This window comes from Ursus americanus, chromosome 36 (assembly GCF_024610735.1).
Source record: "Ursus americanus isolate L20-20 chromosome 36, mUrsAme1.1.p, whole genome shotgun sequence".
NCBI lineage: Eukaryota > Metazoa > Chordata > Mammalia > Carnivora > Ursidae > Ursus > Ursus americanus.
The window spans coordinates 9,696,230-9,708,400 of record NC_142162.1 but is presented as its reverse complement, the minus strand read 5'-3'; the positions used below and the strand labels follow the sequence as shown (position 1 = coordinate 9,708,400).

General features: G+C 36.8%; 1 protein-coding gene and 1 long non-coding RNA gene across 3 annotated transcripts in view; one reads left to right on the top strand and one right to left on the bottom strand.

The window, feature by feature from the left end:
* LOC148107035 (uncharacterized) overlaps positions 1 to 6,693 on the top strand; it is a 375,737-nt gene extending 369,044 nt beyond the window's left edge. For both annotated transcript variants that reach the window (XR_015723179.1, XR_015723180.1), the window contains one exon: positions 6,158 to 6,693. This is a non-coding gene — a long non-coding RNA (uncharacterized LOC148107035). The remainder of the gene's footprint in view (positions 1 to 6,157) is intronic.
* The window catches only part of UNC13C (unc-13 homolog C), a 631,335-nt gene that overhangs the window by 75,675 nt on the left and 543,489 nt on the right, over positions 1 to 12,171 (bottom strand). Inside the window, exons 28-30 of the mRNA XM_087859197.1 lie at positions 11,943 to 12,031; positions 6,497 to 6,646; positions 2,185 to 2,308 (exon numbers count right to left, since the gene is read on the bottom strand). Coding sequence (XP_087715323.1) covers positions 2,185 to 2,308; positions 6,497 to 6,646; positions 11,943 to 12,031 — 363 coding nt within the window. The remainder of the gene's footprint in view (positions 1 to 2,184; positions 2,309 to 6,496; positions 6,647 to 11,942; positions 12,032 to 12,171) is intronic.

Here is a 12,171-nt window from a genome sequence, read left to right as displayed (position 1 = left end):
GACACAATGCAACATAATAAAGGCCATATATGAAAAACCCACAGCTGATATCCTTAGTGGGGAAAAAAATAAAAGCTTTTCTTTTATGATCAGGAACAAGCTGAGAATGCCTGTCTATTCTCACCACTTTTACTCAACACAGCACTGGAAGACCTAGCTTCACAACAGGATAAGAAAAAGAAATAAAAGACATCCAAATTGGTGAGGAAAAAGTAAAACTGTCACTTTTTGTAGTGACATGATACTATATATAGAAAATCCTAAGGATTCCACCAAAAAACTATTAGAACTGATAAGTTACAGGACACAAAACTAGCATCCAGGAATCTGTTACATTTCTATACACTAATAATGAAGTAGAAAAAAGAACTCAAGAAAACCATTCCACTTACAATTGCACCAAAGGAGTAGAATATCTAGGAATAAATTTAACCAAAGAGGTGAAAGACTTACATTCTGAAGATGGCATAAAGAAATGAAAAAATACACCATGCTCATGGATTTGAAGAATATCATTAAAATGTCCATACTACCCACAGAAGTCTATAGATTCAGTGCTCTCCCTATCAAAATACTGATAGCATTTTTCCACAATACTAGAACAAATAATTCCAAAAGAGCAAAGTTTGAGGCATCACAAGCCCAGATTTTAAGATATACTACCAAGTCATAGTAATCAAAACAGCATGGCACTGGCACAAAAACAACACACAGATAAACAGAACAGAGTGGCAATCCCAGAAATAAACCCATGCTTATATGATCAATTAATTTACAACAAAAAAGGCAAGAGTGTACAATGGGGAAAAGACGATCTCTTCAATAAATGGTGTTGGGAAACTTGGACAGCTACATGCAAAAGAATGAAATTGGACCATTTTCTTACACCATAAAGACCTAAATGTGAGACCTGAATCCATAATATTTCTAAGAGGTAACAGGCAGTCTCTCTTAGGCATTAGCCTTAGCAACATATTTATGTATCTGTCTCTTTAGGCAAAGGAAACAAAACAAAAATAAACTACTGGAACTATACTATAGTAAAAAGTTTTTGAACAGCAATGCAAATCAACAAAATGCAAAGGCAACCTAACGGATAGGAAAAGCTATTTGCAAATGATATATCTGAGAAGGGGTTAATACCCAAAGCATACGAAGCACTTATACAACTCTACACCAAAAAACCTCAAAACAACAACAAAATAACCCCATATAATCTGATTAAAAATGGTCAGAGGACCTGAATAGACATTTTTCCAAAGAAGACATCCAGATGGCCAGACACGTGAAAAGATGCTCAACATCACTCATCATCAGGGAAATGCGCATTAAAACCAGAATGAAACATCACCTCACTCTAATCACAATGACTAGACTAAAAAGACAAGAAATAAGAAGTATGGGTGAGGATGTGGAGAAAAGGGAATCCTCGTGCACTTGATTTTCCTTGGTAGGAATGTAAATTGGAAGAACCACTGTGGAAAACAGTATAGAGGTTCCTCAAAAAATTAAAAAAATAGATATACCATATGATTCAGTAATTTTACTATTTACCCAAAGAATATGAAGGCACTAATTCAAAAAAATAAATGCACCTCTATATTTATTGCAGCATTATGTACAATAGCCAAGATATGGAAACAGCCTAAGCGTCCACCAATAGATGAATGGACAAAGAATAGGTACACACACACAATGGAATATTATTCAGTCATAAAAAGAATGAGATCTTGCTATTTGTGACAACATGGATGGACCCTCTGGGCATTATGCCAAGTAAAATAAGTCAGAGAAGGACAAATATCATATGACTTCACTTATACCTGGAATCTACAAACCAAATAAAATAAACAAAAAAACAGAAAGAGACTCATAAATACAAAAAACAAAGTGGTGCTTGCCAGAGCGGGCAAAACAGGTGAAGGGGGTTGAGAGGTACAAACTTCCAGTTAGGAAATAAATAAATTGTGGATATGAAAAGTACAGCATAGGGAACAATCAATATTTTAATAACCTTATATGCTAATAGATGGTGACTACATTTATTGTGGTGAGCATTAAAGTATAGAATTGTCAAATCACTGTTGTTCACCTGAAACTAACTTAATATTGTATGTCAACCACACTTCAATGATAAAAAATAAAAATTAAAAGTATAATCAAATCTTGGTGTTAAATACTTACTGTTTGATCTGTCAGAGGAGGGAGAACAATTTGTTTTTCTATTTTGTTAAGAACTAGCTTCCATAACTCCTTCAAAACTCGCTTCAGGACTGTTTTCTCACAGATTTTTGCTGAGAGACTTAATCTGAAATAAAATAAAACATATAATCACTTAAAAGTGTCATATCAGGGTGTCAGCTTATTTAATTGATCAGAAATTCACGTTTTTCAATATTGAGATTTCAACGTATGAATGAATAGGCCTTTATAATTTTCAAATGCGAAATTTTACTCACTGAATAAGACATACTATCAAAGATATGTTTCAACACATGTATTAGATAATTCGCTATTTGGCAGAAAATGAATTGAGGGTATATCTTGCCTTAAATTGTTTTCTAAATTGACATCAAAGCCCCCAAAGTACATTCCTTACTTGTATTTACTACACGTCCCATATTCATGATGCAGGCCAAACTCCAAAGAAACTACCTGGCACGGCGCCAACACAACAAAGATGCATATAATTTTACTCAACCAAAATTGTACCAGCTTTATTTTTCAGTTTTATTGAGATACAATTAACATATAACCTTATGTAAGTTTAAGTGTATAACATAATGATTTGATATGCATATATACTGCAAAATGATTACCACAATAAGTGTAGTTAACATCCATTACCTCAGTTAACAGTTCTTGTAAGATCTATTCTACCCCCTGCAATTTTTAAATATACTGGAAAATATTGTTAATATCGTCAACATGCTACACATTACACTCCTAGGACTTATTTATCTTATAACTGGAGGTTTGTACCTTTTGACCACTTTTACTCATTTTCCCCATTCCCCCCCAACCTCTGGCACCTACCAATCTGTTCTGTTTCTCTAAGTTCAGTTTTGAAGATTCCCAATTTACCAGCTTTAATAGGTTTAAATTTGTATTTCTTACAAATTCTTTTCAGGGTGAGGATAATGCTAACATCATCTATTTTTATATAACACCTTAGTTTAAAAACCTCTTCTGCGGATCTTTTTTATTACTATACACATTTTATAAATCAAAAACAGGTTCTGAGAAGTTAGGGAACTTGTCCAAGGAAGTGAAGCTAGTAAATGGGGGCTGAAAAATCCTCTAAATCCAGTGTGTTGTCCAACGCCCACATGCTGCCTTGGACAAATGCGTTACTGCATGAAGGCCCAACAGTCTGCGAAGTCACAGTGCTGCACAGACGTTTACTGAATGTGCTGTAATAGGACCCTGAACTCTGTGAGGCGCCTTTAACAAAAGCTCATCAAACCTGTTTCGCAGAGGGCCTCGGGATAGCCTCATTAACTCCCTACAGTGCTGCTAAGTGCTCTGTATGCTTTTGGACTCAGAAATTATAACTTGAATTCTGGTTCTGATAGAGACAGAAATGACTGTTTTTAAAGGTATGTCATTAATATCTAAAGGCATGTGACATGTGAGAGGCAAAGGGAAAGGCTTCCCAAATACACATTTATGGAGAATTATTTCTCCTAACACTACTATATGCAGCTCCCTCGTATATGAAAATGCAGAACAACCTTTGGATGAAGAGGAAAGTCGGGGTCCTTGGGCACAGCTATGGAGTCCACAGCCCCGCTCTTTTGGAAACCACTGTTGGAGGGGAGCCGTCACGATACGGACGTAGGGTAGAAACCAGCAGAAGTATCGTGGCGGAATGAGAGGACCTAACCTCGGAGACATTCCCAGGGTAATTTGAGACAAAACAAATCTGCCAGGTTTGTAGCAGATGTGTCATTGCCATTTTCAAAAGGTCTGAGTTTAAGAATTGACCTTGTTTTTATGGTCAGCTCATATACTCGGCATGCCAACTAACTCGGCTGAGCCTGGAAATGAATGAATAGGTATAAAATCCTTGACATGTTTGCAGCTCTGCATGGGATTTCTGCCAGCTGGAAAAAAGAGTTTAAAGTTTGTTTTATAGAGTGGGGAGGTCTTGGTGAAGAAATTGAAACATAAAGAAATAAGACATTTTGTTTAGAGAGCCTATACATTTATAACATAACACGATTTCTAAGGGGATTTTCTCAAAGCTACCTTGAAGACTCCCAGCCCCCTCTTGTTCATTTTAAATGAACAAACAGGAGATCTAGCAACTGCTTCCTTAATTTAGTCAGAGTTAACCAACTGTATAAGGCAAGCTGAAAAGGCTTTATTTTGGAAACAGAGTTATCTAGATTGGTTGACCACAGACCAATTAACCAGACCATTTTCAAACGCCATGTATGCCAGCTGGTAATAGAGATTTGCTCTCAGTTGATCAGATTTTCTGAAAACCATATCCAGCTGTTCTCTGCCTCCCCCCACCCCACAGTGCCTGTCCCTCATTTCCACACCTCTACATCCTATCCACCTGGAAAGATCTAACCCAAGTGGAATATCTACTGATGGTCTGAACAAGGAATTCACAACTTACACCTTGTTGTGTTTATTGGTGTACCTTATTTTCCCTAACTTGTTGGATCCCTGAGAACAGAATATCTGACTTTTAAAAATGTCTTCTAACAAATGGCTTTTATGGTTACACATTTTTTATTAGCCCCGAGAATTTCTGCAACTCTTCATGCTTCGTGTCTCTTTCCAAAAATTTTAAATCTTTCACAAATTTTTAAAGCTCAAAGATGTTTTTTGTATCTTTATATACTGTCTCTTTCTACTAAGAATTGGAAAAAATTATATAGAAGATGATATGGTGATGTATAATTCTAAGTAGAAAATTGAGTAAAAAACCTAAATATGCTGAAAAAAAGGGTCCCCTGACTTTATGTATTGGCCCCATTTTACAGATGGTGAAATGGATTCAAGGTCTCTCAGCTAGTAGTTGACAGTATTAGGATAACTTAGAACTTTCTGTATGTTCCACAACATTTGGTTACTTTATCAGTAGCAAAACTATTTATTTTTGTATATAAAAAACATGTCTCCAAACTGCTGGCTGGAGGTCTAAAACCAGAAGGCATTCTTCCAGGAGGAGTTTTAGGAGAGTCGGGACTGCTTTGTCCTGCTCTCCATTCACTATCACACTCATGACAACATGGTGGTGTGTTTATGGGATTCAATTCCGTATCAGCCAGAGAAAAGAGCCCTCTAATATGATAAAAACACGAAGGGATTGTGTAGGAAATGAGATGGTAAACGTTGACGTGAAGAAACTAAAGAAATGAAGAAGGCTTTCTGACTTTCTTCCACATCACTTGCCTACTTCCCTCCGCTAAGCAATCTCCTAGATATTTCCTCATAAAGAACAGAAAATAAGACTTAATTTGTCTACCAAATATTAAAATTAAAGGGATAAGAACATTAGTCTTGCTTATGCAGTAAGACTATAAAGAAAGGGAAATGGAATTAAAATATAAATCACAGAACAGGTCTTCCCTACTAATTCTTCCTTTGTTGTCTTTAAAGGTATCGTGCCCTCATTTATCTTGGTCCCTCTGGTATTAATTAATTCGCAACAATATTAAATGAGGTAACATATGAAAACTACCAGGTATATCACTGGTCCCTTGGTAGGCATTCAGAATTATTATTTTACTTTTCCAGCTTCAGTTTGGTGCTAAGTATCACTATTTAAGAAATCCTGTCTCTGGTTGTTTTCCATCAATGGTTCCCAATTGTGGACACATTTTAAAATATAGGTGCCTCGACCCTACTCCAAACTTATAAAATTAGAACTACTGAGAGTAGGGACTTAGCAGAAGCATTAAAAAATAAGATTTTGGTTAAGAACACTGTCTTAGTTGGTCACAAAGGCCTCCATTCCCACCACTATGAGACCATCATCTCATGGACTCAGGGACTTTGACTCTCTTTTTCATCACTACCTAGTGCCTAGAATAAAGTTTGATAAAGATAGGTGCTCAATAAATTATTGAAGGTTGAGTCAGGCCGGCTACTTACCTCTGAGCTGAATTAATTCTAGCTGTATTATTCTCTTCTTCAGGTTTCTGACATGAAGTCAGACATTCTGGACTCAACCCAGTCTTTTCTGATGTCCAAGAGGATGAAAACAATGTCTTATCTGAGGAGCATCAAAATCTAATGCTCTTTCCCCTCAGAACACCAAACTCCTTAGTTGCCAGTATTTGTTTCCTCTCCATTTGTCCTTTCCTACATAAAGTCATTCCTGCTTTTTCCCCATCTGGTAATGAACTAAAAGTCTTTTCCTTTTTAAAGAATTAATATATTTCTGTAGAAACCTTTTTAAAGCTGTCTTATCTAGAGGAAAACTTTTTTTTTTTTCCTTAAACCCATATCAATCAAATTTAGGTGGAAAACTTACGTTTTGTCCAAGAAGTCCATGAGGGGTCTTAATACAATCTCCGCATCCATTGCTGAACTGTTCTTGTTAGATGCAGTATTTCCATTTGTTCTCATCTGGTTTAGTTCAAAACTCATCTGTTTTATACACTCTTCAATGATATGCTGGAAACTAAAAATAAGGAATATAAATTCTGAAATAAAAGCAAGCATTTATGACTCCTTTGTCTGTGTCTGTTTACTTCAACTCTGAGGAGTTCGATCTGTTTCAAATGGTGTGAATTCCCTTGCTCATTAGTCTTCAAACTTCTTGTTCAGCTGCAAAAAAATTCTGTTCTGATGAAAGCTTACTTGGGACCCATATATGTAAAGCAGATAAAAGTAACGCTCTTCGGGTTGAATTAATTTGAGTCGGGGTTCATTTGGCCCCTCTCTCTCATAGTAACAGCTGAGATGTTCCTCTGAGCATTGTTTGGAAAGATGACTGTTCCTGAAAGACTCTTGGCATGTGGGTACACCTTCTTCACTTGCTGTCTGGGACTCCACACCCTCTTGACTTTCCTCTAATCTCATTGGCTATGTTCCTTTCTCAATTACCTGACTTCTAATAATTGGCCAGAGTTAGCAAATAAAAAGACAGGATACCCAGGTAATTTCAATTTCACATAGTGAATTATTTTTTAGTACAAGTATGCCCCGTGCAATATTTCAGACATATGTATACTAAATATATCCATTATTTATCTGATATTCAAATTTAATTGTGTATATCCTATATTTCATCTGGAAACCCTACATTGTAATCCTCTATGCTTGATCATTGGATCACTCCATTTCTCCATCAAATAGAGCTTTTTTGGCAATCGTATCTAGTTTCATGGGTTTCACAGCATCCATATACTGGTAATTCAAATACATCAACAGACCTGACTTCTAATGTGAGCTCTATGCCTACGAAAACTTTTCACTTAGAGGTCTAATGAGTTTCTCTCATACCCAATATCCATTAGCAAATCTTTCTTTATAAAATATCCTGAATCTTAGTGGTCTTAGAATTCTCTGAGGACACTCTTATCTCATGGCCACTATTATGATCCCTCCTCCATGAAATTTCTCATGGGTCTCTTGACCTCACTTATTTCAGGCATATGACAAATGTGAGGTCCTTAGAGAAGTCTTTTTGAATACTCAACCTGAAATGACATTTCTATCATTCTCCATTCCCTTGCAGTTTTTTTTTTCTGAATTGCACCATTATCTACCTATCTGTATTATTTATTTTTATTTTTATTTGACACACTGTATACTCTTTATTTGTTTATTGCCTGTTGCTGCAACTAGAATGTAAGCTTCATGAGAGCAGGGACTTTTTTTTTTTTTAATGCTATATATCCACACCGTGGAACAAGATGCACAAAGAGATTGCTCAAGAGAAAATGGTTGAATGTATCAAGGACTCTCATCCTTTCACTCACTTTTATTACCTCACCATTCTAAGAATTTAAGTAACTCTGTTAAGAGTAATCTTTAGCATTATTTTTCATCCTTTATATTCCTTATGAAAGTGGCACAAAGTAAGACATTTAAATAATGGAGACTCATCATCGCCACCATTCCTCTGTCACTTTCATATTTACAACAAGAGGAGTAATTATAACAGATATACAGGCAGGCAAGAAAAAAATATTTGGGAGAAGGGGGATAAATGAAAGCTTGGAAAATGGTCCTGTCACTGGAATGGTAATGATTAGAAGGAAAGAGTCCATCTTAAAAAGTGTAACAATCAAGTCTGTCCCCTTCCTCTTCTTTCTCCACATACAAAGGTTACAGGGCTCATATTATTTGAGAAGTATCCAGCTGTACTAATTCCTAAAATTTTATATAGACGTTTAGGAATTTTCACTATATAATGCTTCCATTATTAATTAAATAGAAAGAATATAAATATTTATCAATGTATTCATGCATTCTACAAATATTTAAAAATACTATGTGCCTCTTTCACACTCAGGTCCAAAGGAATCCAGGCTTTTATCTGGCTATACCTGCCTTTGGACTTTTGTTAGTAGTTATGGAGGAAGGTAGTGGTGGGCATGGTGGAGAAGTTAAGAAAGTTAAGTGAAGACGGTGGTGTGCATATTTAGTGAGGGTAGAGGTGGTAAATACTTGGGGCAATAGAAAAGAGAGGTACATAATGCTGGAAAATTGGAACTAGTTGATTACCACTGGGTCATCACTGATCCTCCTGACTACAGTAATAATCACCTTTGAAATAGCTACTTTCTTTTGCACTGATTCTCAAATCAGTGTATTAGGGTGGAGGATAGAGTGAGCAGAAGGTATGACAGTCATGTTACAAAAATGTTTAAACGAGTTCTACAAGAGACCCATAGGGTGAACTCCCAGAAGCCAGCTCTGTGTGAGATCAGGCATATGGAGGAAGGGTTATTTGAGATAATGACATTTTATCTTAGCATTAATCCAGGGTGAACCAACACCTGCATTTCACCTAAAATTTTTTGTCTCTATTAATTTTTGGTAAATTTGCCCAAAATATTCTTTCTCTATCCATTGTTTGGTTGGAGAAGTCTTTAGTAATCAGCTTGAATAAAAGTGGTACCAGTTAATAATGATGGATTTTGTGAGCACTCATGAAGCCAAATACTAACAGGAGAATTCCTAGGGAATGTTCCTGAATTCTTTACTTCACCCAGCTAGCCACGGGTACTGGAGGCATCATTAAAATAAATGTAGTAAACCAAAAGCCAAAGTCCAAATTGTAAGCAGAAACCTAAGTGGCACAAGTTTTAAAAATGTAAGAACATCTTGGGGCATTTGGGTGGCTCAGTCAGTTAAGCGTCTGCCTTTGGCTCAGGTCATGATCCCAGGGTCCTGGGATGGAGCCCCATGCCAGGCTCCTGGCTCAGTGGGGAGCCTGCTTCTCTCTCTGGCTGCTGCTCCTCCTGCTTATACTCTCTCTCTCTCTCTCTGTCAAATAAATAAAATCTTTTTTAAAAATGTTAGAACATCTTTAAGGTATCACTGAAATGACATTACTTAGTTTCAGTCACAAGTGGGTTCCCTGTGAGCATGTCAAAAACCCAGGAACCCAGGCCTCAGATGTGTGGTTTGGCTCCGCGCTGGCTCCACTGTGATGTGAAATCATCCTCCCAGCTCCATGTACTAGAATTATTTAATTGTGGGTTTTAAGAACACCAGATAAAGTAGCTTTGGGACAATTAATTACACACTTAATTTTAAAGCTCTGAACTGCTAATTAAGACTCTAAAGAGGGTAGATTCAGACTAAAATGATCCAGTTTGACTTTACAGCACGGTCACCCTGTGCATTTCAGACTCCCCACCCACCCTGTGTGTGTGATGTAGAGCTGGTTGGTTGTGTGAGAAATAAACTCATACCAACAGATAGATAATAATCATTCTTTTTATAAGAAACGCATGACTATGGTTTGTTTATTCCAATAATCCTAGGCCTAATTGCACAAAATGTTAAATTCTTTCCTATATTTAAAAAAAAAATAATGAAGAAATAGTACTGGGTAACCAGGAGTTTCAAGACCTAGGTTAAGCTGGCTTCCTGTGAACAAAATACTTCCAGTGCCCTTCTAAGAGCACCGCTCCTTATTTCATAACTGAAGTTTGCTCAGAATTTTTTTTTAAAGATTTTATTTATTTATTTGACAGAGATAGAGACAGCCAGCGAGAGAGGGAACACAAGCAGGGGGAGTGGGAGAGGAAGAAGCAGGCTCATAGCGGAAGAGCCTGATGTGGGGCTCGATCGCATAACGCCGGGATCACGCCCTGAGCCGAAGGCAGACGCTTAACTGCTGTGCCACCCAGGCACCCCAAATTTTTTAAAATTATAATTCATATTTCAGCCTTTGTAACCTGAATGTCCCCCATCAAACAAAACATAACAAAACAAAATTTTAAAAAAGTATTCATAAGGATGACTTGGCTATATTACAGAAAGTAATTTGAATATACCTTTTCTATTTCTATTCTGATTACTATTCTGTTTAATCATCTTTTTTTCCCATGAGGTTCTTAACACCCCTTGCTCTCTGACACCTTTTTATTTTCCCTGACTTTGCTAAATAACCTCTATTTTTGCCTTCCCACCTCAAGGCAACAGTCTTTTGCTAATAACCATATATTAATTTACAACTACAATGAAGAGAGGTAGGACTAAACTGACTGACCAAAGGCCCCCATCAACTAGGTGTCACTCAAGTCAGAGCCAATAAACCCCAATGTCTCTGGGACAATGTCTACATCTCCAACTCAGGTAAACAGAATTGCTTATTAACAAATTGCTTATTAACAACGAGGCCAAGCAGAATCATCCAGGTCAGCTAACAACACAAAACAGAAGGCAGAGCAATCACTCCGAGCTGTCTCTTGCTCAGCATCTGAGCTGGGAAGCTGGGCTGTATAAAGAAGGTGAACATACCCCTGATAATAAAGAGAAGGCCAATATGGGATTTTTCTTTACTTTGCATCATTGCTATATTTGAAAATACTCTATGATGTTTTAGTGTCTTTTCCTTTTCAGTCTTTCTGATATAAAAGTAGCATCTCTAATCAATAAATGTGTATTAAGCATGCATCTTTCCAAAACCCAGTAAGAGAAAGTTAGCCTTCACCATTAGAATAATTTTTATAGTGTCATTTGAGAGTGAGCACAAGAAGTCAACATTTATTGAACCAATATTTAAAGCAAATTCTGTATGAAGTTAATGATCCTCTCTGAAGATGTGTTTACTTTTCTGTTTTAACATTTGATGATGATGTAATGGCTTTTCCTAAGGACCAAAGTGAAGTTTATGTAGGATGAATTGTTCTTTCTTTGGAGCCACACTATAGACAAAGTTAATTTTTTAAAAATAGGGAAAAAATTTTGCCAGTACTCTCCCGTGGGGTAATTACATTAAGATCCCTAAGCCTAAACCCGAGAATCCTGACTTGATTGGGTTATGGAGTTGGATTCAGTTATTTGGAAGTGCAACCACAGTGATATAAATGGCATAAATGCAACTCAGTCTTCTTTTGTATGTAAAGGTTTTCTCCCTGCCTTTCTCCCTCCCTCTCTTCTTTCAACAGCCAATTGCTAAGCTCTGAACACTAGAATTTCAAGTAGGAATGAGGTATGTGGCTTCTGCCCTTAAGAAAGTAAAGTCAGGGAGAGAGGCAAGTAAACCAGAACTTAAAGCATAGTGTTGTACATGCCACCCAACTGAAGGATGACAGAAAGTTCTGGGGAACACGTAGCAAGACATCACTGTTAAGTTGGGGGGTCGTGAAAGATTGTTCAGAGGAGATAATGCATGGATTGATTATTGAAGTTAAATGGATTTAGCCAGTCAGAGGTGAGAAACAGCATGGAAGGCAAGATTCCTATTAGCTGAAACCTAACACAGTTGGCTAATAACTACTAAGGTCACTTACCTTTCACCATAAGTGATGCTGAGCTCATCCAGAACCCCGTTGAGTTTAACTTGAAGTTCCTTTAGAATAGTACTAGCTTCAGGATCTAGCTGCAGAGAGACCATAAACAGTATTACTTTGGAGTTCTGAGAAGGCATGCTTTTCTCTCTCTTACAAGCATTTTGCTTGTTACAAGGCAAACTTCAAACAGCAGAAAACACATATCCTCTTTCCTTTTTTTAATCTTTGA